The sequence below is a fragment of the Doryrhamphus excisus genome, chromosome 2 (assembly GCF_030265055.1).
Source record: "Doryrhamphus excisus isolate RoL2022-K1 chromosome 2, RoL_Dexc_1.0, whole genome shotgun sequence".
Taxonomy (NCBI): Eukaryota; Metazoa; Chordata; class Actinopteri; order Syngnathiformes; family Syngnathidae; genus Doryrhamphus; species Doryrhamphus excisus.
In genome coordinates, this window is record NC_080467.1 from 6,195,225 (window position 1) to 6,222,772 (window position 27,548).

Below are 27,548 nucleotides of genomic sequence, written 5' to 3' on the forward strand. Positions count from 1 at the left end.
GGATAAGCATTCCCACCAAGAAGTGCAAAATCTCAGCGCGATAATAAGGCTTGTGTGATCCGTTTAGACTTCTAAAAGGGTCTGTTATGCTTGGACCGTGTCCATTAGAGCCCCCACCCCACCCAAAGTAGGGCTGCATAAGAAGTTAATTCAGTAATCATTAAAAGACATTTATGGCCTTCCCAGAGAAGGAGAAAACATTTCAGCCTCAGAAATCAACAGCAAATAATCGGCCTGCGTCCCCGCCCCCCTCCCACCCCAGCCCCCTTTAAGATTAAGCGGGACATTATCCCACATGGCCGTAATTGCTTGTATGAACTACTTTAAAAAGGATTGGATTATATCTGGGCTAGCTTCCAAGCGGTTAGAACACACAAACTACATGTCAGCCCGACACAGACTTGTCATCCCTGACACGGACCATTTGGTGGCCACCTCCCCCCCACGACTGACCCCTTGGTCAAACTGCACAGGTGAGTAAAATAAGCAGCAGGAAACCAAAACTGAGGCACCTTGTGATTCAGAAGGCCAATCTGGTAAAAACGTGGATGCTGGATATGTATAAATAATACACACCATCATATTGGAACATTTTTGTCTTGGTTGAATATTTTATAATTAGCTTTTGGTTGCACTCTGTTCCATGCTGACCATATCAATTGAGCAATAACCATTTTTCAATTTTTACAGTAGAAATTAATTGTATACCTATTTACACTCTAAAAGGCTTAATTGAATAGTAATACTGCAAACTTTCACATTCCTCGTCAACATTTTAAGACAAGAATGTACATTTTGCACTGTTGGATCTTAAGGAGGTTCTAAGTAGAGCTTCAAAATGCATAAAGAAGGAATGTCAGTGGGACAAAACATTATCTATTCCAGTGAAATATGCTGTTGATCAACTCATCAAAAGTTCAAGACCTTTAGTTACCACAAAAAAAGCTGAAACCCCCCTAAAATAGAAATAAAACACTGTAAAAAGGAGTGAGTAGAGTAGCTGTGCCATTCTTGTGTGTTGCTCCATGGGGTGAAGATGGCTTCACAGAGGGCGTCCACTGTCTGGAACTGATTTTGTCAATCCATCCCCAAATGTTCTCCATTGGATCTAGATGAGGGGAAAACCCAGGATGGTCAAAAAGAGTCAGCTTATTCCTGTGGAAGAAGTCCTTTGGGAAGTGCAGGTAGTCCAGGTGAAAAATTACCACACAGCCAAGACCAGGGCCTTCAGTATTGAGGGATGCCCCCTGCAACATCACCAACATAGCCATCTGCCGTTTGACGCCCCTACACAACCGGTCCCGTGTTTGGTCCTCTCCTGCAAATTCCAAATGTCCAATTTTGTGGCGTTGAAGGAGACGATGTTTTTTCTTCCTAAAATCCTTCTCTGCCTCTGTCTGATGGTTATTGGACTGCACTGGGCACCAGTAACAACCTTCATTTGGGCCGAGGATGGTCCCGTGTCTTGACGGACAGCCAATGGGATCCTCCGGCTTGTTTTTGGGTCTACCACTTGACGTTTTTGTTCCGTGAGCCTCAGGATGTTTGAAGAAGTTCCAATGACTGTTTTACTGCGTCCAACCTCAGCAGCAATGGCGTGCTGCGAGAGGCCTTGCTTATGCGGCTCAACCATCCCACCGCCTTCAAAGAGAGAAAGCTTTTTGGCCTTTGCCAGCCAGAGATCATGACTGTACTAACTTAACTAAACTGTTCAATCCACATTTTGCTGACATTTAGTCTTTTAAAGGCTGCAATCTTTTGATCAACTGATCAAAAGAGCCTATTTCCCTTGAATGCTTCTTGGCAATAAACTGCTTACACTGTATGTTTGTCAGAATAATGTTTCTCCTTTTTTCATTTTGAAGCTCTACTTAGTGCAAAATGTGAATTAATATTTTGCTCAGGAGTGTATAAGGCACATCACAACATTGAATGATGCATCTATGAAATTAATGAGATTGATACGGCTAAAGCTTTTATACGTCATGCTTGCAAGCTAATTGTTTAATGGCCCGTCTGTCACTATTATAACCTAAAGGTTGGACTTTGGGGGGGACAAAATAAGAGCTTTTGATATGTGCAGTGTTCATTGGGAGCAGCAGGTTCCTCGCAAGTTGATTGACAGATTCATTGTTTATGTTCTGTTTTGGGATTGTACCTTCATCAGTGCCGTCCATGATGGACACGCTGTCGTGCCGGGACAGGAAGGGTGATGTGTCAAACAGGGCCCTCACCTGGACACAGGGCAAATTCCAGGTGTGTTGGTTTGGTGACTGCAGCAAAGCAATGGAGGACTATGTGTGATTCTCTCACCTGCTCCAGAAGATTGTTGGCCTTCTGGAAAGGAAGGAGGCGGAGGCCGGCGGTGGCCTTCAGAATCACCGGGGTGGCATTCCATGAGGAGGGCGGGATGGTGGACTCGGCCAGCTCCAGTAGCCCCACAATGCCAGCAGCACACTGGACACAGAACGGAGATGTACATGTTGACGTCAGAGTTCAGACATGATGGCGGTCCTGGAGCACCTCGTCTGGATGGTCGGCGTAGGCGGACAGTCCGGGCTGGATGGCTCGGAAGGTCTCGCGGGCCACAGCGGGCGCATCTACAGGAGAAGAGTTACAAAATTATCTTTACCGTCACTGTCATTTGAAGACATCCAGTCTGCGACAGGCCGTGAGGTGGCGCCGCTCATCTGGTTAGCGTTTACGCTAACAAAGGAGCCAAAAGAGCACTCAGCCAGTGTGATTCAGCTTAGCGCCGAAATGCGATAAAGCGGGCAGCACACCAAATGCAGGACAAGCCGTGAACGGCTCTAATGAGTCTGTGTGCATGTCAACCCTGACTTAGCGTATGCTAATTAATGTTGTTCATCTTTGCCACACGTGTGCCATGTTCTATGATTCTGCTGTTTTCTCTTGGGGTTAACTGGTTCTTCCTGTCTCTGGCTTCCTGCGTGGTTTTATTTAAGAGGATTAGTCAATCACCATGACGCTTGAGCTACTTGCTAGCCTTAGCATGTTAGCAGCAGAGCATTGGGAAATTAGAATAATTACTAAAACTTTTGACAATGCAAAGCAATTAAGTGCCAGACCTCCAGTGTCCATCTTGAACTTGAAAATGTGGATTCTGGTGCCAGTGCTGCCAGCGTCAAACATGATGCCATACTGAAAGTGTTCCAAGCGAAAAGGCAAGTGGGGCGGCAGTTGATGAGCGTGAGGCGTGATGGTGGCGTAATGGCGTCTGACCAAGAATACATAGGCCAGCACAAAGGCGGCAGTGAAGACGACTCCAAACAGCTTTGCTCTCTTCATTGCCTTTCATCCTGAAAGTAGACAAACAAGTTAATCTACCAACACAAAACTCACTGGCAACAAGCCAAGCAAAAATTAGCTGCTTGTTGAGTGTCAAGTTTGTAAGATAAATGCTAATAGTTCGTAAATCATAATGGAATTATTCTGAGCTACTCACAATTCATTTTGACAAAGTTTGAAAACGACAAAACTTTAGTGCTGTTAAGTTTTTAGTTGGCACTTTTGTTGTGGAATGGAAGCGTCATTTTCTTAAATGTGACTACAAGGTTGTAAACACAAACGTTTGCCAGGTGAAGACAGAACATAAAAAGCGAATTCAAGCAAAGTTTCAAAATTATACACCGGCTTGCTTAGCCGTAGCCGGTTAGCATGTAGCTACGGAACTAGCAGCGAGTTACTTTGTTTGAACATGGTCGAAACAAACACAAACGTATTCGCCATACCCAGTCAGACGTTAATGACTTACTTAGTCAGTTGGCGTTGAATGAACTAGTAGCAGGCGTACGGTTAATGTTGAAAAAGATCATCGTTTCTTCTGGTTTGGCTTCATCCTGCTCTTTGCCGCTGCCAACGCCGGGGTCGCGCGCTGATGACGTCACACGGACGGGCCTGGCACATAAAATCATGTACACTCATCATCCCTTGCTACTTGGCGTTTTTCAGAAATTAATTAATAAATTGTATCTTTTCGTGGTAGACTATTGTATATTATCAGTCAAATCATATTGAAATACAAGCGATACGTTCTATTCTGGTCACTAGGTGGCAGTAATGACAAAACATTGACACATTACCTTACATTACATTAACAGAACACCGTAGGAAGTCAGCCATGACGTGTCTGACTTGATATTTACAAAAATAAAACTCCCAGCTAGCGTGGAAGTGGAAAGTGGAGACTAGACATTTTTTGTATATCTAACTATTGCTAATGTGTTTGCCGGTGGTGGTGTTCTTAGAATTTTTGCTTTGAAAAAAATGTCAATTTGAGCTGGTTGCAAATATTCCCTTCTCTGTACCATCAAACACACTGTTGGGTGATAAATTAGTACAGACTGTTTACGAATATCTTAATAAGAATGAAGAGCAAAAGTAGTAATGAGTAGTAAAGCTGATGTAAGCTGATGAGTGATGAATAAGGTCATAATACAAGTGTAAAGAAAACTATAGGGGTGTTATTTCTTGTCTGGAGGGCTCTAATAATGTCAAACCACATATTTAGGAGGTTGTAAACAGCTTTTCTATGCCGTATGAAAATATTGTATTTGTAAATAAGGAATCCCACTTCTCTGGGTCTGGAACCAATTAACCATGATAAACGAGGGAATACTGTACTTACATTTTTTTAAATCTATATCGTCAAAGCTTTACAAAACCCCCCTGTGCTTGGGGCCCTGGTCCACTAATGCTACCATTTTGGCCATGTCTCCCTAGTTTCACTCGGTTGAGTAAAGGATAAGTCAACCCGGAGGAAGAGAGAGAAGTGTTCCTGAACAACACCAAGTCCCAACAAGCAGATTTTACTGGAAAGTGCTAACCGATGAAGAGGAATGAGTAGATTTAGTTGGAAAGTGCTAAATGAAGAGGATCTAATAAGGCAGCTCGCTCCAGATGTCTCCTAATCCACGCTCAAGATGAAAGTGGAATCTTCTACCAATTATGATCCCGACATTCTGAATTATCCCCCAGAAATCCTTCCAATGATTCCCTAATAATCCCCCTGATGGGATCACATGACCTACTTACACCGGTCACATGACCAGCAGCTCAGTGAAGGAAAGCCGCACACATTAAAGCTACAATAAGTAAGAATTGTGGCATTGACTTTGTGACAAGATGGACACACATTGGCTGCTACACAAGTCAAAGACCAAGAAGAAGTCATGTGACCTATTGCTTGTGCTCTGGGACGTCCTGCGTGGAATTCTGATTGTGATGTCGCCATGATGTCTGCCCAAGTTCCCTTGGCCTTAAGAGCTGCGCTGAACGCACGGGCGACAGTCAGCAATGTGGAGCAGGCAGGTTATTATTATTAGTCAAAACATTGAAATACAAGTTATTGTGATATTGTGGTCACTAGGTGGCAGTAATGAAACAAAACCTTGAGACATGCACAGCGGGTCGCCACACAGTCAGCTTGGGCATCTCTGTATGGAGTTTTAATATTCTCCCCCTGTGAGTGTGGGTGGCTTTCCTCCCACAATCCAAAAATTAGGTGACTCCAAATTGTCCATAACTATGAATGTGAGTGTGAGTGCCTCGTGATTGGCTGGCCACCAGTCCAGGGTGTACAGCATAGCAACCCTAATGAGAATAAGCGGCATAGAAGATGGATTAGGTCAACACTGCATGAAGTCAGCCATGGCATGCCCAACAAAGGTTATCCTCCCATTCCATGTGGAAGTGGTACACTATTGGTTTTTGAAGTGTCAGTACTGTGTACTGACTGTTCAAAGCTTGCTCTTCTGCAGCTGTTTCTCCTAAAACGGCCTCAGGAGAAATAGCAGAGTCAAGTCAAGCTTATTCATTCATTCATTTTCTACTGCTTATTTATTTATTTATTTTATCTCAGGCAGAAAAAAACACATAACAGTAGATGGATGGATGGATGGATGGATGGATGGGTGGGTGGGTGGGTGGGTGGATGGATGGATGGATGGATGGATGGATGGATGGATGGATGGATGGATGGATGGATGGATGGATGGATGGATGGATGGATGGATGGATGGATGGATGGATGGATGGATGGATGGATGGATGGATGGATGGATGGATGGATAGATAGATAGATAGATAGATAGATAGATAGATAGATAGATAGATAGATAGATAGATAGATAGATAGATAGATAGATAGATAGATAGATAGATAGATAGATAGATAGATAGATAGATAGATAGATAGATAGATAGATAGATAGATAGATAGATAGATAGATAGATAGATAGATAGATAGATAGATAGATAGATAGATAGATAGATAGATAGATAGATAGATAGATAGATAGATAGATAGATAGATAGATAGATAGATAGATAGATAGATAGATAGATAGATAGATAGATATATAGATAGATAGATAGATAGATAGATAGACTTCCTTTATTGTCGTTGCACAATAACACAGGAGTGAAATTGCCAACGAAATGTCGTTGCCTGGCTCCCGTATAATAATAAATAATAATAACAATAATGTGGAGAATAAATAGATGTCATCAAATATGAACAACAATGTACAGCGTAAACAGTAAATTGCACAAATAATTTAAATAATTTTAAATAAATAATAATTTAAAGTTTTGCCCCAATGTAAATTGGGGCTGTGAAATGATTGCATTTTTTAAACTAGATTAATCATGGTTTTCAAATGGATTATTCATGATTAATCACAAATTGCATCCATGAAATATGCCCCTTCTATGACTATTCTATTACAAAGCCTGCACTGTTGCATGAAATAAAATGGAAAAGGAACAGAGTCAAGTCAAGCTTCTTTGTATAGTCCTTCATCACAAACAACCACAAAGCAGGCAACAGGAGACGACTATATATGATGGACCACATCCCCTGGTCTGAGACAGATATGTAATGTTTAGAAAGCCCTAAGCAAGTTTTCTGTGCTCTTGCTACTAAAATATACTCGTATACCGTGAAAATCCATTTAAAGGCACCAATGAACTGTGCTACATTCATTCAACTATTTCATGTCTTGATGCAACACAACATGCACACTCACGCAACTGTAGCAATACATTATTGGTGTTAATCTGCCAAGCATTGTACAAAGATATGCTGAGTGTGTATGTGGCTGGAGTGAGATGTTTGTGTCACCAAATAGAAAGCTAGATAACGCTAGGTAGATAATAGTTCTCAGCATGCATGCAAGATGAGGCTTCACCGGGAGGCAGGGTGACGCAAGGCCGGCCGTTCCCTTTTGGGAGCGAATCAAGCAGAAATGATGATTAATGTTATTGGATTATTGACAATGCCCCTCAACATGCAATGAAATTAAAATGCGTGTTGAATGGGATTTTCCAGGAAAGTCCTGTAAAAACCGCGACAGTAATAAGGAAAGACTAATTCTCCCAAAGTCGATTAAACGCCATCTCATTCCACAGGAAAAACACCAAGCAATAAGACGGACGCACTGGATTAGACCACTAAGAGGCAGATTACACTGTTTGATGCAGCTATTATTATTATTATTGCTATTATTATTATTCATCTGTGCTTTTCATATTCTCTAGGGTTCACGGTGTGCGTGTGTGTCAGTCACTTTCCTGTCATTAAAAATCTGCACATCCCATTTTTTATAAGGAGCCTATTTCCTTTTTTAAAGAAATATTCATCAAATGAATTGAAAATCCAAATAATGGTGTGTGAAATGTCATTAATAATAACAACAACAACAACAATAATAATAATAATAATAATAATAATAATAATAATAATAATAATAATAATAATAATAATAATAATAATAATAATAATAATAATAATAATAATAATAATAATAATAGCACAATGGTTGGTTGTAAATCCCCCAAATAAAGACAATTGCATGAAATGATCCCATAAATGTTATTATATTTGCTAGGCTGCATCATTATGGAATGAAACAAAAATGATCCCTCAGGTCAGGTAATCATCTTTTCCTTGTGCATGCTGATGTTACAAAAAAAAAAAAAACACTATTGACTGTTTCAGTGTGCATTTACTCGAGATGCACCATATCTTTTTTTTTCAATCTGATGACTTTTCTACTTTTTAAACATTTAGAGTGAATTATAGTTTGTGCACACATGGAGGTAAGAAGAACTGGAACTGTACCCGTTGGTTTGTCCTGATCCAATATGATGACATTACTACTACTACATCACTACTACCAGGAGAACCAGAGTATAGCGGGGGAGCACCCATTCGCTGTGGCCCAGGAAGGTGCACTGTATTCAGGCACATGCTCCGAGCAGTGTGACGCTACGGCGCTTCAGGTGGCTGATAAGTTTTTTTGTGTGCTCGTTGTTTTTTTTCCCCATTTGGTTAGCTCCGGCAAAAGTCTTCCACAGGAAGTGAATGTTCGCTGACAAGTGAAGTTAGGATTTTGTTAAGAAGCCATAAAAATCCAATGAATGCATTCCAGAAAGCCACCAAACACGTTTCTAAAGTTTTACATTATTATTATTACTATAGTTGGACTTGCAGAAATGTATATAAGTGGATAGACATGAGGATTGAAAGAGAAAAATGAACTCATTGCAGGGGAGTCAAACTCAAAGCCCACTTTAGCTCATTGACCCTTGACCTGCATACCCAAGTGGAGCCAATCATGAAAAAGGGTATTTAAGGTGGCCAGTGGCAAGTTGCATCTTCTCTGATGAGTAGCACCATGGTAGCCTCAAAACAACTGTCACATGACCTGAGAGCAAAGATTGTTCAACAACATGGCCTAGGACAGGGGTCGGCAACCCAAAATGTTGAAAGAGCCATATTCGACCATTCATTCATTCATTCATTCATTCATTTTCTACTGCTTTTCCTCATGAGGCGGGGTACACCCAGGACTGGTGGCCATCCACTCACAGGGCACATATAGACAAACAACCATTCACACTCACATTCATACCTATGGACAATTTGGAGTGGCCAATTAACCTAGCATGTTTTTGGAATGTGGGAGAAAACCCACGCATGCACGGGGAGAACATGCAAACTCCACACAGAGATGGCCGAGGGTGGAATTGAACCCTCTCCTAGCTGTGAGGTCTGCGCGCTAACTACTTGGACCCCGTGCAGCCCTCCATATTGGACCAAAAAAACAAATATGTCTGGATCCGCAAAAAATTAAAAGCCTTATATAAGCCTTATAATAAAGACAACACATGCTTTATGTATCTATATTAGCTATATTAGCCTAATATCAAAATGACTAAGTTGGCTACAAATACATAATGAGCCTTCATGATTAAATGTTTATTTTCCCTGCAGCACATCCTGTAGGGAATGACGCACCATGTGACTACTCTGTTGTCACTACATGTCTCTAACATGTAATGTCCCTCTGATGTACTCCTTCCTGATCCTATCCATCCTGGTCACTGTCACTGACAACATGTAAGGGATGCCAACCAGTAGGGTTGTCATGGTATCATCATGGTTAAACCTCACTACCTGACACCGGCACAGTCAACTGACAGTCTGTTTCCTTTCGCTGGCAACCATTCATTCATTCATTTTCTACCGCTTTTACCTCACGAGGGTTGCGGGGGGTGCTGGAGCCTATCCCAGCTGTCTTCAGGCGTAAGGCAGGGTACACCCTGGACTGGTCGCCAACCATTCACACTCACATTCACATTCATTCAATTTGGAGTGGCCAATTAACCTAGCATGTTTTTGGAATGTGGGAGGAAACCGGAGTAGAAAACCCACGCATGCACGGGGAGAACATGCAAACTCCACACAGAGATGCCCGAGGGTGGGATTGAACCCAGGTCTCCTAGCTGTGAGGTCTGCGCGCTAACCCCTAGACCACCGTGCCGCCCCGCTGGTGACCGAAAGCTGGCAAATTTGAACCTTTGAACCAGGAAGTTGGTCCGGTGTGAAAGGCCAAATGCTAAATATTTCTATTAACTTGATTCTTGTTTCTTCTCGTTCTATTCTATTTCCACCTTCATTTTGTGTTATTTGTTTCTCATCACATTTCGACTTTAAAAACGACTTTTTTTGTGAATGCGACTAAAATAAGTCCCGATATCACGCCGTTGCTTTTGTAAAATCATCTACAACTCTTGTTTTCTCAACCATTGACTATATTTTGTAAAATGACTGCTGATTCGTTCATGATTGATGTTTGATAAGTCGCACGTAAGCTAGCTGGCTGCGTCACATGACCAGCAGCGTACATATAGCGAAGGTTGTGTGTTTACTGTGTAGGATATGTGGACACGTGATTGTGGTGTCGTTAGCGCTAAGCTAAGATGGTTTGATTGTAGCTTTGTCGTCACGTGTGTGCAGATGGCATGCAAAGAGCAACACACACACACACCGTGTCAATGTTTTATAAAGCCCGTATTAGCAAACTTGTATTGTGTATTGTGTTTTGTGTATTGTTGTGTGCGTGTGTGTCTGACTTTAATCATGTTGTTGCTGCGTGGCCGCAGACAGACATAAAACATATTTGACAAATCAGGAACGTTGGATGAGATTGCCTTTTCAATGACATGACATGATTGGAGTGGCGGCAAAGCTGATTTAGCGCAAACTTAATCAAATCAAACTTTCACATCATTTCCTGCGGCGCCGGCGGCAAACTGACCTCCCCGTTCTTGTTGCTTTGTGGTCGACGTTATAGCTTAGCGCCGTAGCTAGTTAGCTAGCGTAGCACACCTCGCTAATGTAAGTTTAACATGGCCGCCATTGCTTTGATTGACACCAGCTATTAACACACACAGTATGGGTGGAGGGGTGAGGGGGGGGGGGGTTGTCTGTGAAACACTGAAGTTAATTTGAGACAATGACTAAATTGTTCCGTGTTGTCTTCCCGCCGCCGCCTTCATTTCCTGATAACCTGTTAATTTTATTGTTTTTCCCTCCCATGACGCGATTAGTGCAACGAGCCGCCACTCAAATCACTTAATGCACGATTATGGAGGCCAGGCGGGCGCTCGGCCTCCTTTAGCCAAATGACTGTTGATATTTGCTTTTAATTTAAGCAATCCACGACAAGACTCATTAACATGCTGCTAGATTAACGGCCTCCCAGCGGAGTTATCCGCCTCTTAATGCCCTTTCACGGAGATAATCCCCGCTAACTTGGATTGCAGGCTACAATGAGATCAAGAGAACATGAAGAGATGTTTTTCTCTCTTTCTATGCGCAATCCTCCTTCACCTTCTCTTCAATAATACACCCACGTCAGGCACCCTCCATCATACACCCTCAGTATAGCCAAATGATACACCCTGATTCAGTCATTCAATATATATATAATATAGATATAATATCATATAATATAGATATAATATATAATTTGGGTGTTACTTATATACTTATATATATATTTATATGTATGTATATATTATTTAGAGGTATGATTTATAGTGTATAACTTTAATTATGTTATTGTGTTAATTATATATATATATATATATATTATGGGCGTATAATTAATATATGTATAATTTGTATAATATATTATATGTTATATATGTAATATATATATAATATTATATAATTAATATATTCTATATTAATTATATATATATATATTGATTAATTAGATCATATATAATTATTTATATATAATTATTATAATGTGGAATAATAATTATTATTTATTATAATGAATAATAATAATAATAATAATAATAATAATAATAATAATAATACATTTTATTTGTATTTGTATAAAATACTCAAAGACACTTTACAGAGGAATGGAGTTGAATAAAAGCAAGTAAACAGAGTAAAAGATACATTAAAATACAACATCCGTTCGTCAATACACAGTATTATATATATATATAAATATATATATATATATATTTAACACCCAAATTATACATCATAAATCATACCTCTAAATAATACTCCCTACAATTTCAATAAAACACCATAAACATTAATTAATTCATTCATTTTGTACCGCTTATCCTCACAAGGGTCGCGAACGGTGCTGGAGTCTATCCCAGCTATGATTTACGCTCGATGATGATGATGAGGGTGTTGAGAATAATCAGAGACCAGGGTCAGTGTTTGACCTCTGACCAGGGGTGAAGGGTCAAAGGTGCGAGAAAGTGTGCGAGCAGATGGGGCCACTGAGTAGGACGAAGCGGGAAGATTCCCCGCCACCGGCCACACTTAACACGGCACGTGTGCGGCACAGTGTCACATGACGCCACAGGAGGACGTCACATGACACGCCACTAAAGAAAACGTCCAGACAGGCGCTATTCATGCAGGAGTCATTAGTCATTAGCCATTAGCCATTCATCATTAGCCATTAGCGCTAATGGCCAACAGCCTGTAGCTTTCTCTGCTTGTTGGTCTGGCTTGCCAGATTACAGACAAATGTAAATGAGGGCCGTGGGGGGCTGGGGGGGGGGGGGGGGGCATAAAAAGGTAAATGTGCTCCAGACTTGCAGACTCTAATTGAAAACTTTAATCCTGACCCACAAGTTGTTTACATGACTGAATTAGGTTAATCTAGTCCACATATTTGCATAAATGTGCATTTATGAATAATTAGTGGGCCACCGGTAGGCTGTCGCTAGAGCCCTAGGGGGCCACGGGAGGGGGGGGGACCAGTGAAGGGGGTGTTCACGGACGCGTGTCCAGACAATTGTTGCCGTTGACAACAATGGAGGAGGCGACACAATGAAGCGTCTGCTGCTGTCGCTTTCAGGCCGCACGCGGATGAGATGAGCAACTTCCTTCTTCACCACATCCTCCCAGGATATCACCGCCTATCATATCAATGCCCATCATTGTCGTCATAGATACTGTGATATACCGACGTAACCTCACGAGATCGTTTCACAAGGCATGAACGTCCAACAATCCCATGGTTTAAAAAAAGAACCCCAGGAAACAGGAAAGTCACGCTGTCAATCACAGTGAGTGACAGATAACAGTCACACCTTCTGCTGCTTTCATGGCTTTAAACTGCCCTCAGGGAGACACGCCCACTTTTCCCTCCAAAATGACTACTGCTGCAGACTCAGCACTGGCAAGCCTTTTATTCCTTCAGTTGTTGCATCATCGGTACTGGTCATTCAACAAACGACTCCATCACACTCGGCCAGTCCTTCACCTGACCTGTCCTACCGTCCAGACAATTTTAGGACTGATGACAATAAAATGTACTTGAACACTTGCGCTACTTAAACACACAATCCTTATGTACAATAAGATTCAAATGTGCAATACTGGACTTGTTTACAATAGGATTCATTCATTCAAGTGAAACTCAGGTATATTTGCAATACTACACCTTGTTTACTGCAATTCCACATTTTGTTATTGTATAGGTTATTATTTTTCATGGACGTATATTTACACTTATTCTGAACAGCACCTGCCACATTCATATTTATATTGTTATTCCTTGTTTTAGTTTGATGCTTTTCCTTATTCTTACTTTTACTTTAGTTATTTTTACTTTACACTTTTTTACTTTGCACTCAAATTTTGTTGTATGCAATACAATGACAATACAGGCCGTTCTGATTCTGATTACCCACGGATACTCAACAAAGACTACAGTTTCACTGACCCAATATAAACTTGACTTTTGCTGACTCACAAATGTTTGAGAAGACTTGACTTTTGCTGACTCAAAAATGTTTGAGAAGACTTGACTTTTGCTGACTCACAAATGTTTGAGAAGACTGGAGTTTCACTGACTCACGGGTGTTCAGTTTCACGGACTAATGGGTGCCCCTCACGTTTTACTGACTCACTAGTGCTCAACATAAACTTGGGTTTTAGTAACTCTCAAATGTTTGAGAAGACTTGACTTTTGTTGACCCAAGTGTGCTTGACAAAGACTCATGTTTGTGGCCAACAAAGTTTTATTGACACACAAGTACTCAACATAAACTTGAGTTTTCGTGACTCTTGGATGCTCAACATAAACTTGACTTTTAGTGACTCTTGGGTACTCAACATAAACTTGAGTTTTCGTGACTCTTGGATGCTCAACATAAACTTGACTTTTAGTGACTCTTGGGTACTCAACATAAACTTGACTTTTAGTGACTCTTGGATGCTCAACATAAACTTGACTTTTAGTGACTCTTGGGTGCTCAACATTAAACTTGACTTTTAGTGACTCTTGGGTACTCAACATAAACTTGAGTTTTAGTGACTCTTGGGTACTCAACATAAACTTGACTTTTAGTGACTCTTGGGTACTCAACATAAACTTGAGTTTTAGTGACTCTTGGGTGCTCAACATAAACTTGACTTTTAGTGACTCTTGGATGCTCAACATAAACTTGACTTTTAGTGACTCTTGGGTGCTCAACATTAAACTTGACTTTTAGTGACTCTTGGGTGGTCAACAAGACAAAAACAAAGACCTACCTCACAGGTGCAAGTTGTTGTGCATGCGCTCTGTGACATGGGACTCAAGTGAATCGAGTACCCGACTCACTTGAACGAGTGACTCATGAGGAAGGAGTCAGTAACGTTCCATCACTGGTGAGAAGGAAGGAGAGAATACATACTGTTAAAAGACGGAGATTATTCATCCAAATCAAGTTTACCGTCAGCACGTGCGCACCAGCGCTGACTGTGCCACGGGTGTCATCAGAGAAAGGGTAACCATGGCAACCCGGCGGCGGAGGATGAAGAGATCAGACGAGGCAAAAGAGAATAAAAAAAGGGGTTTAATCTGAAGATTATCGAAAACGTACACAATCAGTGTGCTTCTTGAAATAATGGCCATAATCCTACACGTCAACATAACCTCGTCATCTGCTCCAAACAACTTTTTCATCTGCACTTCAACACTCGGGGACGATCCACGATCCCGACCTGCATGCGTGTGTGCGTGCGTGTTGTAGCACCTCATCCCGAGAAGGAGACCTTTGCCCCCCCCCCCCGGTGGGAAAGAAGGTTCCGCTGAGGTGTGAGCATCGTGCCGGTGCCAGGAGACGGGACGTCAATCCCGTCTTTTTGATGGCCGAATTACGGTTAATCCCGGCGGATTGACTGTGTGTGTAGAAATGGTTTTAAAAAGCAATTAGAGCAATCTTCTTATCAGAGATAATTAAAGCAAATTTAAGGCTGTTTTTTTACATTTATCGCTAATCTCTTTTTGCCCCTTTTTTGGCCTCCGAGCCAAAATGAGACATGAGGATTAAAGAATAAAAACACCTTCGAAAATGAGTGCGAACTTTCACCGCAACGTTTGTGTTAAAAACAAATAGCATTTCTTCTTCTCCTATTGCTATGAAATATGTTTCCTATTTTCTTCTTATTTTGATTGATATCTTCTCTATTTTGATTTGAATGTCATGAAAGGTCATGGCTATTTTCCAGTTTATTATTATTGTTATTCATATTCTTCTTATTGTTGTATTCGTCTTCTTAAAATGTTTGTTTATCATCCTTAACATGTTCATTTGGTTATCGTTTTATCTTCTTGGACGTCCAAGGACTTTGTTGCTAATTACTGAAACGATATTAATGCTGTACTTGGAATTATTAGTTTTAGTTTTCGGTTAAGATATTACTATTTCGACTGTAATTCTTTTCATGTTCAATCATCATATTTAATTGATATGATTTAAATATTTATGATTTATGTTATAATTTGGAATGAACAAATTAAGAAATGAATGCTAACATTGAGACTAATTAAATCAGACTAATTATGAGACTAATTAAATCATTTTGCCTATATAATCAAATAAACATGTATGTATATGTATACATAAGTGATGATCAAGTGTGATAAGAATATATATATTCTAATTAAGAAAAGAAAGAAAAAAGCAGAAACAAGCCCAACTCCACCCAGTCCAGCTCCACAATCAAAAGATAACCCAAAAAGATCCTCACAGAACAATCGAAAAAAGACACTAAAAATAAATAGAAATAATATAGTAACAATAATAATAATAATAATAATAACACTCAGGATAATAATAATAATGATATCATAATGAGAATAAAACTAAATAAAAATAATAATAATTAACAACAGAAAAATAATAATATCATTAATTCTTTAGTAAATATTTATATATATAGACTAATATTATTATTAATTAACTATATTTCATCTGTCACTTATATATTTTTATGTTTTGTATTTTCCATTTGGTATATATATATATATATATATATATATATATATATATATATATATATATATATATATATATATATATATATATATATATATACATATATACGTTCCCATCATGCAGCTAACAATAAGAACATTAACAATAACAACATTAAGAGTAACAACATTAAACAATAACAACATTAACAATAACAACATGAACAGTAACAACATTAACAAAAACAAAATTAAACAATAACAACAACAATTATTTGACAGGGCCATTATTCCCTCATTTTGGATTGACCATGATGATGCTATAACATTCATAACATCCATAACATTTATAACATTCATAAATTCATAACATTATATTTGATTATATTTGTGCTGTTCTTATCATTGTTAATAAATGACATCACATTATTTATTGACGCATTGTGTGCTGTAAATAATTTGAATTTAGCAACTAGTTATCGTTATCGACATCGATATCGTTATGTTATTGTGCTCGGTCAGGATGATTTCCGATGGTATGTTATTTGGAATGACGTGTATTCGTTCCATTGTGATATTATCATCATGATTGTTGTTTGTGGTCACTCAAAGATAAAGAGCACAAATTAAAAAGTCTTCTTCAGAGAAAATCCTGATCGGATTGAAACATTCAAATTGGTGCAATTAATCCTCACAGATTGACACGACACATCAGTCCCCGCCCCCTCGGGGAAAGCTCGCTACTCATTGGCGGTCGTCTTGATCCCCTGGGCCCGGAGGCCCATAAATGTGGCCCGTTGACCCGGAGGGTCCTGGTCGGTCCGTCCCAGTTTTCCTCGTTATCATCATCATCATCATCATCGTCATCTCCTCGTCCTCATGGCGGCTCGCGAGGACATCAGCGAGGAGACTTCCAAAGTCAAGTTGTTGTCTTCCGCTTTCGGGAGCGACAAGTCCAGACTTCACGGTTCTGGGTTCCGGTCCAAAGGCTTCGCCATCACGGACCTGCTGGGACTCGAGTCGGACTTGCAGGCTGCGCGCCAACAGCCCGGGTCGGGTTCCGCAGCGGCTGTGGAGCCTCAGGGCGCCGGCGGAGGAGTCCTAGGAGGCGGCTTCTCCTTCCCGGGCGGCTCACTTCCGCTGGGTCTGGGCTTCCTGTGCAGCCTGGCTGCCCAGCAGCCCCCCGGGGCGCCGTGCTTCCTGCCCGGGCACCTGCCCCTCCTCCAGGCCCGGCCGGACGGCCACTACCTGCACAGCCTGGAGGCCCAAAGGGACGCCTTCTCCGGTACGAGGCGGCTTTCTGTGGGTGTGACGTCATCGTCATCGGTGAAAACATTCAATAATATTAATAATAATAATATTTGTGGTGCAGACGAGGAGGTTCTGTCAGACCACAACGAGTCCAAAACCTGTGGAAGTTCCCAGAAGAGGAAGAAGCGTCGACACAGGTGAGGAGAATGTCCGCTCTTTCCTCCGCTCCCCGAGTTCCTAATAGTCTGACCCGTTTTGGCGTGACCCCCCCTCAGGACCGTGTTCACGTCCCACCAGTTGGAGGAGCTGGAGAAAGCCTTTCACGAGGCCCACTACCCGGACGTGTACGCGCGAGAGATGTTGGCAGTCAAGACCGAGCTGCCCGAGGACCGCATACAGGTGTGACGTCATTACGTCTTCTCCCTCAGTTGTTGCTAGGCAGAATTCACAGGCCTGACATGACAACCGGGATTGTAACACCTGTGTGTGCGTGTCAGCAGGTGTGGTTCCAGAACCGGCGAGCCAAGTGGCGAAAGCGTGAGAAGTGCTGGGGTCGCAGCAGCGTCATGGCCGAGTACGGTCTGTACGGCGCCATGGTACGCCACTCCATCCCGCTCCCGGAGTCCATCCTCAACTCCGCCAAGAGCGGAATGATGGGCTCGTGCGCGCCATGGCTGCTCGGTGAGCCGCATGCACGTCAGTGCCACGCATGCACGCACACGCCATTTTTAACATCACAGCATATCATAGCAACATCACAGCGTGAAGAAACTAACCATACAGCACTTACCATCTTGTTGTCACGTTGGAGGCCCCGTGAAAACCAATGATGATGTCTGTTTGTCTACAGGAATGCACAAGAAGTCTTTGGAAATGTCCAAAAAATGTCCCACTTCCAGTCCTCCGGATTTGGACTCGAAACGTTCCGACTCGTTCTGCGATGCCCCCGAGGCCCGGGAGGCTGCTCGGGAGGCCCGGGAGGCTGGTCGTGTTCGCACCGGGGATGAGGAGCTGCTTGAGGAGGAGGAGGAAGAGGAGACGGAGATGGAGATGGAAGAGGAGGTGGCGATGGACTTATCCAGCTCCTCCAAACAGCCGCAAGAGGAAGTCAGCGCCTCGCTAAGGCCCACCTCCTCGCCGCCGCGGCGGCACAGCGGCAGCAGAGCCGATGAACGGACCTGAAGGTCTGCCCCGAGCAGGAAGCTCCCTCGTGGAGCCATGGCATCCTCCGTTACCGTGGCAACCTCAACATTTGCACATGAGCCTAACATGCTAAGCAGTTAGCCTAGAGCAGCTAAATGCTAACCAAGAGCGAGAATGTGAACGCAGGGCGTGGCGAGCCGTGGGACGACTGGACCGTCTCATTGTCGTTAATTGTAGTAAATGTTTATTTATTGATTGTATTGATAAAGTGTTTTATATTGTCACTTTGTTTACTTTTGGTCTTGTCTGTGATATTTAAAAAAGTTTTTTTTCTATCATTGTAGCAGCAGCTGCTGCACAATAAAGACAAAAATATTTTTGGAACCCCTTGTGGACCGTCGATTAATCATTGAATTAATTAATGTCATTATCATTATAATTGTATTATTATTATTCATTCATTCATTTTCTGCCGCTTTTCCTCACGAGGGTCGCGGGGGTGCTGGAGCCTATCCCAGCTGTCTTCGGGCGAGAGGCGGGGTACACCCTGGACTGGTGGCCAGCCAATCACAGGGCACATATAGACAAACAACCATTCACACTCACATTTATACCTATGGACAATTTGGAGTCGCCAATTAACCTAGCATGTTTTTGGAATGTGGGAGGAAACGGGAGTACCCGGAGAAAACCCACACATGCACAGGGAGAACACAGAGATGGCCGAGGGTGAAGGGTGGAATTGAACCCTGGTCTCCTAGCTGTGAGGTCTGCGCTCTAACCACTCAACCGCCGTGCCGCCTTATTATTATTATTAATAACTAGAATTGAACTTAATCAATTGAACTATAATCAATCGCTACTTGTTGGTGGCAGGAACAATTTCACACGAAATCATGAACCCGCGACACCATCCATCCATTTTCCTCTGCTTATCCGGGTCCGGGTCGCGGGGGCAGCAGTCTTAGTAGGGAAGCCCAGACTTCCCGGTCCCCGGCCACCTCCTCCAGCTCCACCGGGAGGACACCAAGGCGTTCCCAGGCCAGCTGTGAGACATAGTCCCCTCCAGCGTGTCCTAGGTCTTCCCCGGGGGCCTTTTCCCGGTTGGGCATGCCCGGAACACCTCACCAGGGAGGCGTCCGGGAGGCATCAGGACTAGATGCCCGAGCCACCTCAACTGACTCCTCTCGATGTGAAGGAGAAGCGGCTCTACTCTGAGCCCCTCCCGGATGGCTGAGCTCTTAGGGTGAGTCCAGCTACCCTACGGTACCCAAATCTGCACCGATCCGTCTGTCGACCTCACGCTCCCACTTTCCCTCACTCGTGAACAAGACCCCGAGATACTTAAACTCCTCCACCTGGGGCAGGACCTCATTCCCAACCAGGAGGGAGCACTAAACCCTTTTTCGACTGAGAACCATGGCCTCTGATTTGGAGGTACTGAGTCTCATCCCAGACGCTTCACACTCAGATGCAAACCGTCCCAGTAAACACTGAAGGTCGCAGCCCGAAGAGGCCATAAGAACCACATGAGATTCTAAGGCCCCCGAACTGGACTCCCTCAACACCTTGGCTGCGCCTAGAAATTCTGTCCATGAAAATTGTGAACAGAATCGGTGACAAAGGGCAGCCTTGGCGGAGGTCAACGTTTACCGGAAACAGGCTCGACTTACTACTGGCAATGCGAACCAGACTCCCGCCCCGTTTGTACAAAGATCGGATAGCACGTAGTAGCGCACCACCAATCCCGTACTCCCGGTGCACCCCCCAAAGGACACCACGAGGGACACGGTCGAATGCCTTTTCCAGATCCACAAAACACATGTAGACTGGTTGGGAAATTCCCATGCACCCTCAAGCACCCTTGTGAGGGTGTAGAGCTGGTCCAGTGTTCCACGACCAGGACGAAAACCACATTGGACCTCTTGTAACAGAGGTTCGACCAACGGTCGTACCCTTCTCTCCAGCACCCTGGAATAGACTTTCCCACGGAGGCTGAGGAGTGTGACCCCCCTGTAGTTGGAACACACCCTCCGGTCACCCATCTTGAAAAGGGGGACCACCACCCCGGTCTGCCAATCCAAAGGTACTGTTCCCGACTTCCACGCAATGTTGAAGAGACGTGCCAGCCAAGACAGTCCCTCAACATGCAGAGCCTTGAGGAATTCTGGGCGGAACTCGTCCACCCCCGGAGCTTTGCCACTGAGGAGCGTTTTAACCACCCCAGATACCTCAGCCACGGTGATGGCACTGTCCACGTATGTGTCCTCAGACTCTGGGTCAGGAAAGTGTTCCTTCCACCGTCCGACTACATCCCCAGTCGAGGTCAAGGTCGAGTTCGAGGTCGGGTTTGGCGGTTGTCGAGGCAAAAAACTCGGGTATGGGAGGAATTCGGTGAGGCCATGGAGCACGACTTTCGGTCGGCCTCGAAGAGGTTCTGGCAAACCATCCGCCGCCTCAGAAAAGGGAAGCAGTGCCCAGTCCACACTGTTTACAGTGGAGACGGGGGGCCTGCTGACCTCGACTGGGGATGAACCCGCGACACGAGTGTCGTTAAGCGGCATAGAAAACGGATGGCTGGATGGACGACATCATGAGCAAAACATACAGCGTTACTCTGCTACCCTCTAGGGGTCAGTAGTAGCATGAGCACAAAGTCCTCGTTGACAAGTTTACAATTCTTTATTGGGGTTCTATGGCGTCACGTGGGAGGTGGGCGGAACTTAGCTTCTTTCCGTGTGAAACGGCCTCGCTGACGTCATGTATTGTTTTTCTTAATCCAATAATAATCCAATCAAATGTTATTTTGTGGCTCCACAAATCCAGGGTGTGTGCTAAGTTACCGTAGACAACAGCTGAAATCAGCAGTCAGATAGAATTGGGCGTCGGTTTCGTCTCCGTGCGTTTGACGTCATATTATTCTTTGGGGAAAAAAATAGCACGTGAAGGGCGGCAAGTAATTGAAACGCAGGCTCGATGCATTCAGGGACACACCGAACATCACAAAAAACAGCTTCATAACGCGTGTGTATGTGCGCGTCTAAATAAACCGGAAGGCGAAGAATGAAGTTGATATTCTTATCACTCACTTTGTAACTCCTAATTCGGTGTGGGGTCGACTCTACATTGGGGCAAGGCATGCCCCCCCAACCCCAATGAATAGCTTACCCCTCAAAAATCTAAATTTTACAAGTGATAATTCCACCAGAAACAAACACACCAGCACAACCAGGCCTGCTCCCCTTCTCACTCTTCCTCATCTCCTTGGCTGCTCCGCCCTGTTTGGACACGTGACACCACAGTGCCCTTATCATTGGTCATTGGCAATACTAACAGTGATTGGATGTTAACCGAGGGGAGGGGCGAGAGAGGCATCTGGGCTGTGTGTTGACACCTAATAATCACCAACTAAAAACAAAGGCGAAATATATCGTCCATGTAACATATTTCTTCAATCACCATTTCGCTTGTACTTCTGTATAAGTGACAAGAATAAAGGGCATATTTCACACATAACTGCTAAAAGTGATTAATCACGATGAGTTCATTCATCAATTCAGAATTGCACAATTTTACATTAATCATTACATTCACTATACACGAAACACTTCGAAGCATCAACGTTTATTTTTGATGTTATAATTTCATGGAATACAGTATTATTAAATCGCTGTAGCTCGTTGTGACCACTGGATGGCAGTGTGACGTGTTTTGTGGCGACTTTTGATAATAAAATAAATATTTTATTAGAGTTGATACCTGAATCAACTGCAGTGTTTTAAAATTTGAACATTTCTATTTGTATATAATTTATTGACACTGTTTTAAAGAACACTGGAAAAACATGCTTTATTTTGAAGTATTACCGGAAGCTGGTCAGTGGGTCACCTGCGTCTTCCTGTTCCGTCTCCTCTGAACCAAAACAACTGGGCCGAACCGGGACAAGGCTCCGGTCCAGCATGAATGAGACGGCGGGGCTCCGGTTCCGTCGGCAGCAGCGAGCCCAAGTCATCACCGACGAACTCCCGGAACACGTTCACAAGGGCTCCGGGTAAGCTACCCAACCAGCAACTCGACCCAATTGGACCCCGAGCGATCCTCATCCAGGTTCTGGGGAAGCAGAGAGAACCATTGATAGGAGGGAACACCAGGAAGTCACTATGACAACCTCAATAAAGCTAAGACGGTGTTGGCATGTTAGCTAACTGTCCATGGAGTCCTTATACAGATACATGTGGGTTGACTGAATAGAGGTTTTGTCTGTTTTATTGTGAAACGAATTGGATGCTTTGTCGTGTTTTGGGAAGTCCAGAATGAAGAAGAAATGATGGTTGTATTGTACTTCCTGTAGCTAACATTCCCACAACCGTATATATATACAAAACATGTCTATTGAATTTTGAATTACAACAGCCAGGCAAGCAACAACAAGTATGTGAACATTTTGGAATCTCATGGTTTTCCGAATGGATTTGTGAATCAAGCAGGAGCTTCCTGTCGCCCCGCTGCAATTACCCCAGCCAAGGGGGTCCTGTGACTGTGGCTCAGATCTCAGTCAAGTTGAATTCTGGGCTTTGATTTGGTTTTTGAGAAGCCATTCTCTTGTGGACTTGCTATCGGTCTCAAACTTGCGGCCCCCGTGGGACAGACCAAATCATGGGGGCCCCCTATCTTCCATCAATGATGAGTGTAAGTCCGACCAGCGGCAATGTGAAATCAACAAGGGGGTTGCTTCACTACACAACTATACACAACTGCACACAACTATACAAGTACAACCACCAAAATGAATAATAAACAACTTGTAGTAGTAGTAGTATTCATTCATTTTCTACCGCTTATCCTCACAAGGGTCGCGGGGGGTGCTGGAGCCTGGCACATATAGACAAACAACCATTCACACTCACATTCATACCTATGGACAATTTGGAGTGGCCAATTAACCTAGCATGTTTTTGGAATGTGGGAGGAAACCGGAGTACCCGGAGAAAACCCACGCATGCACGGGGAACATGCAAAACTCAACACAGAGATAGCCGAGAGTGGGATTGAACTCGGGTCTCCAAGCTGTGAGGTCTGCACGCTACCCACTCGACCACCGTGCAGCCTTAGTTGCTGTGTGTATTTGTTAAATTGGTTATGTTGAGTAACAACCTCCTGTAATTTCTGTGTTGACACACTGGATGCAAGTTCCGTTTTGGCCCTGGCTTGTCCAATCAAAGAGCAGCTTCCGAGCTTGTTTCCGACTTTGAAACAACTTAGCAACCCTTGGCAACTTTCCAGCTGGCACTTGTCTGTTGTTTTTGTGCGGAGAAAGCGCCACAAAGGTTTGACGGCTTTTTCATCAGTCCTAGGTTGCTGTAATCCACACCCCCAAGCCCTGATTCCTTTTTGGAGGTCACTTTTGGTTGTTCCCAATAACCACAAAAAGCTCAAAGAAATGCTGTGTATTATATTGGACGACACTTTATAACAAATGTAAGGATAACCATGAAATTGCAAAGGGCATGCCTACTTGATCTTGCCATGTCACATGATGCTATTTAGCATATTCCAACAGGTAAAACACAACCTTGTTGTTGTCGCTTCCTGTTCCAGCACCTACAGTGGGCGGGTCTTTCAGGTGACTTTGCTGTCTGTGGGCGGATTCCTGTTTCTTCCTCTGCTCGTCATCATCCTTATCCTGGAGTCTCCCATCCAGCCTGAAGTCCTCTTGTGAGCCCCCCCGCCTTTATGTCTATTGTATTGTTTTAACTGAGAAAGTGAAGGAAAAGTGAAAGTGTTGCTTTGTTTGGTAGGCTGAAGGAGCCTCCGCTTATGTCCGGATGTTGGGAAGCAAACTTGAAGCTCCGACACGCTCAGAGGCTCTTTGAGGACCTCATCGAGGGACCCGAGTCCATTGCCAACATTGGAGGTCAGCCAATTTTTGATCACTGTTTCTAATATTGTGGCGCTGTGATGCAGCATAACAAACATCTCTCCTGTGTGCAGATGTTTTCTTTAGTGGAACAGCTGATGGGAGGATTGTGAAACTGATTGGTCGAAGGATCCACACGGTGACCAGGCTGGGGAAACTGCCGTGTGGTAAAAACACACGTCACACTAATTAGAAAAACTCATGGTTCCATTTATTCCAGCAAATCTTCCAGGTCCTGAAGTAGCAAACAGCCCCAGACCATCACACTACCACCACCATATTTTACTGTTGCTGTGATGTGCTTTTTTATGAAACTTTACGCAAGATGTAATGGGACACACACCTTCCAAGAAGGTCTTGGGGATCGTCAGGATGTTTTCTGGCAAAACTGAGACCAGCCTTAAAGTTTTTTGTTCAGCTGTGGTTTTGGTCTTGGGACCAAAGTGAGGCCTGCGGTTCTTTGTATGTTGGAGGAATCTTGGCTGCTCTCTTGGGGTCATTTTGGTGGGGCGGCCGCTCCTGGGAAGGTTCACCACTGTTCCATGTTTTTGGCCATTTGTGGATAATAGCTCTCACTGTGGTTGGCTAGAGTCCCAAAGCTTTAGAAATGGCTTTATAACCTTTTCCAGACTGATAGATCTCAATTACTGTTTTAACTATCGCTTTTTCATCTTTCATTTTATTAATATTCACTTCCCTTTGTGTCCGCAGAGGACGAGATCACCTGCGGAAGACCGCTGGGGATACGAGTGGGACCAAACGGGACTTTGTTTGTAGCCGATGCCTACCTGGGCGTGTTCGAGGTCAACCCCACCACAGGTGAGTCGCCCACCAGAGCAGCGTGTCACGTGACAGCAGAAGAGGACGTGTGGTCTTTTGTTTCCAGGCGAGTCCACACGGCTGGTGGCAGGCGGTCAGGTGGTTGCCGGCAGGAAGTTAATGTTCATCAATGACCTGGCGGTGACGCAGGATGCCAAGAAGGTCTACTTCACCTCCTCCAGCAGCAAGTGGCAGCGCAAGGATTACTTGCATCTCATCATGGAGGCCACGGCCGACGGACGGTATAGCAAACCTTCAGACCTTTGACGCTCATGAAGTCACAGACAGTCACGTCGTTCTACTTCCTGTCAGAGTGTTGGAATATGACACAGAGAGTCGAGAGCTGAGCGTCGTCATGGAGAACCTTCGCTTCCCCAACGGCATCCAGCTGCTGCCTGACGAGGAGTCTGTCCTGGTGGCTGAGACCACCATGGCCCGAATACGCAGGTACCCCCCCCCCCCGAGGTTTTTACTAGGGCTGCACGAGAGTCGATAAGAAGTAATTATGACGTCATAACAATAAGTCAGATATCATGAAAAATAACTAGTTGATCATTTTGCTGCATGGCGGTTGTGTGGTTAGCGCGCAGACCTCACAGCTAGGAGACCCAAGTTCGATTCCACCCTCGGGCATCTCTGTTTGGAGTTTCTCCCCGTGCATGAGTGGGTTTTCTCCGGGCACTCCGGTTTCCTCCCACATTCCAAAAACATGCTAGATTAATTGGCCACTCCAATTGTCCATAGGTATGAATGTGAGTGTGAATGGTTGTTTGTCTATATGTGCCCTGTGATTGGCTGGCCACCAGTCCAGGGTGGACCCCCGCCTCTTGCCCGAAGACAGCTGGGATAGGCTCCAGCACCCCCGCGACCCTTGTGAGGATAAGTGGTAGAAAATGAATGAATGAATGAATGAATTGCCCATACTGTGCAGGTGAGCAACTCAAGCGCTCCTTTTTTTCCCTCCTGCCTGTGACATTAACAACCTGACTGCTCACCAATAAAAAAAACTCACTTGCACCAAATATTATAATGAGTACATAATGAGGGAAAAAAACATAAAGGCCATTCCATTCCATTAAGTACACAAAAAGCCTTATTAGCCAATTGCAAACACCAGACCCACGGCCTTTGAAAAGTGCAAAGGGTTTGACAGAGACCTCTGTGGTGTTCCACCGGCTGCTCGGTGTCCAAGTGTGGTCTTTCTGACCCACAAACTACATTCGTTTTCTACCGCTTTTTCCTCACAAGGGTTGCGGGTGCTGGAGCCTATCCCAGCTGTCTTGGGGCGAGAGGCGGGGTACACCCTGGACTGGTGGCCAGCCAATCACAGGGCACATATAGACAAACAACCATTCACACTCACATTCATACCTATGGACAATTTGGAGTCTGCAATTAACCTAGCATGTTTTTGGAATGTGGGCGGAAACCGGAGTATCCGGAGAACATGCGAACTCCACACAGAGAGGTGGAATTGAACCCTTGTCTTCTAGCTGTGAGGTCTGCACACTAACCACTCGACCACCGCGCCACGCCCACAAACTACAATGAAATAGATATCGTGCATTTCTAGTTTTTACCTTTTAGTAGCATATGGTGAAGTGGCTAATGTTGTACAATTAGTAGCACTTAGACTTTGACTTGCACATCAGAGTCCATGTGGCGGGTCTAAACAAAGGTGGCATGGACACATTCATGGATAATCTACCTGGTTTCCCTGACAACATCCGGCCCAGCTCCAGCGGCGGCTACTGGGTGGCCATGTCTGCAGTGCGTCCCAACCCTGGTTTCTCCATGTTGGACTTCCTGTCTCAGAGACCCTGGATCAAGAAGTTACTCTTCAAGGTAAACATTCCTCTCAGCGGCAGGCCAAGTAGTGACAGCAACGTGTGTGTTGACTTGTTTGTCTCGTCTCCACCAGATCTTCAGCCAGGAAGTGCTAATGAAGTTTGTCCCGCGTTACAGCCTTGTGGCAGAGCTCCACGATGGCGGAGTCTGCTCTCGGAGCTTCCACGACCCAAACGGGCTGGTTGCGGCTTACATCAGTGAGGTCCATGAGCATGACGGGAGTCTATACCTGGGCTCCTTCCGTTCTCCGTACGTGGCTAAACTGGAACTTCAGCACGTCTAGCGTGTGACTGAGTGGAAACTGTGCTGTGAAAATTGGTTTCATTTTGGTTCGAGCAACCACAGATCATCTTCCTTTGTGTTGCATGAAAAAGAAAGTAAAACAAATGGAAACATATTCTACTGTTTGGTAACAACTTCCTGTTGCATGAATCATGGTGCACAAACAACTACACATACAGCGAAG

At 43.9% G+C, this 27,548-nt stretch overlaps 4 protein-coding genes across 7 annotated transcripts in view; 2 read left to right on the forward strand and 2 right to left on the reverse strand.

Moving 5' to 3' along the window:
• entpd6 (ectonucleoside triphosphate diphosphohydrolase 6) overlaps positions 1-14,510 on the reverse strand; it is an 18,022-nt gene extending 3,512 nt beyond the window's left edge. The window contains exons 1-6 of one of the 3 annotated variants that reach the window (XM_058059295.1): positions 14,397-14,510; positions 3,776-3,918; positions 3,090-3,320; positions 2,524-2,600; positions 2,314-2,457; positions 2,159-2,234 (exon numbers count right to left, since the gene is read on the reverse strand). In XM_058059295.1, coding sequence (XP_057915278.1) covers positions 2,159-2,234; positions 2,314-2,457; positions 2,524-2,600; positions 3,090-3,309 — 517 coding nt within the window. In that variant the 5' untranslated portion in view covers positions 3,310-3,320; positions 3,776-3,918; positions 14,397-14,510. Of the gene's footprint in view, positions 1-2,158; positions 2,235-2,313; positions 2,458-2,523; positions 2,601-3,089; positions 3,321-3,466; positions 3,747-3,775; positions 3,919-14,396 lie in introns of those variants that run through there. The other 2 variants (XM_058059297.1, XM_058059296.1) reach the window with 2 other exon arrangements.
• Positions 14,511-16,888: 2,378 nt separating this feature from the next.
• Positions 16,889-18,901, forward strand: vsx1 (visual system homeobox 1 homolog, chx10-like). Of its 2 annotated transcripts, none has more exons than XM_058059306.1 (5): positions 16,889-17,389; positions 17,477-17,552; positions 17,631-17,754; positions 17,856-18,051; positions 18,206-18,901. In XM_058059306.1, exons 1-5 carry the CDS (start codon positions 16,984-16,986, stop codon positions 18,535-18,537), a joined length of 1,134 nt encoding a protein of 377 aa, XP_057915289.1. In that variant the 5' UTR covers positions 16,889-16,983; the 3' UTR covers positions 18,538-18,901. The 2 variants fall into 2 exon arrangements, with proteins under 2 accessions (XP_057915289.1, XP_057915297.1); XM_058059314.1 differs by having other exon boundaries at positions 17,856-18,036.
• Positions 18,902-22,320: 3,419 nt separating this feature from the next.
• Positions 22,321-27,548, reverse strand: part of shld2 (shieldin complex subunit 2) — a 31,734-nt gene continuing 26,506 nt past the window's right edge. Inside the window, exon 12 of the mRNA XM_058059215.1 lies at positions 22,321-22,608. The gene's annotated coding sequence lies outside the window, so the exon portion shown is untranslated. The remainder of the gene's footprint in view (positions 22,609-27,548) is intronic.
• On the forward strand, positions 22,369-27,479 carry apmap (adipocyte plasma membrane associated protein). Its single transcript, XM_058059298.1, has 9 exons — positions 22,369-22,549; positions 24,097-24,213; positions 24,297-24,412; positions 24,490-24,582; positions 25,127-25,234; positions 25,302-25,476; positions 25,547-25,681; positions 26,887-27,079; positions 27,156-27,479. Exons 1-9 carry the CDS (start codon positions 22,458-22,460, stop codon positions 27,363-27,365), a joined length of 1,239 nt encoding a protein of 412 aa, XP_057915281.1. The 5' UTR covers positions 22,369-22,457; the 3' UTR covers positions 27,366-27,479.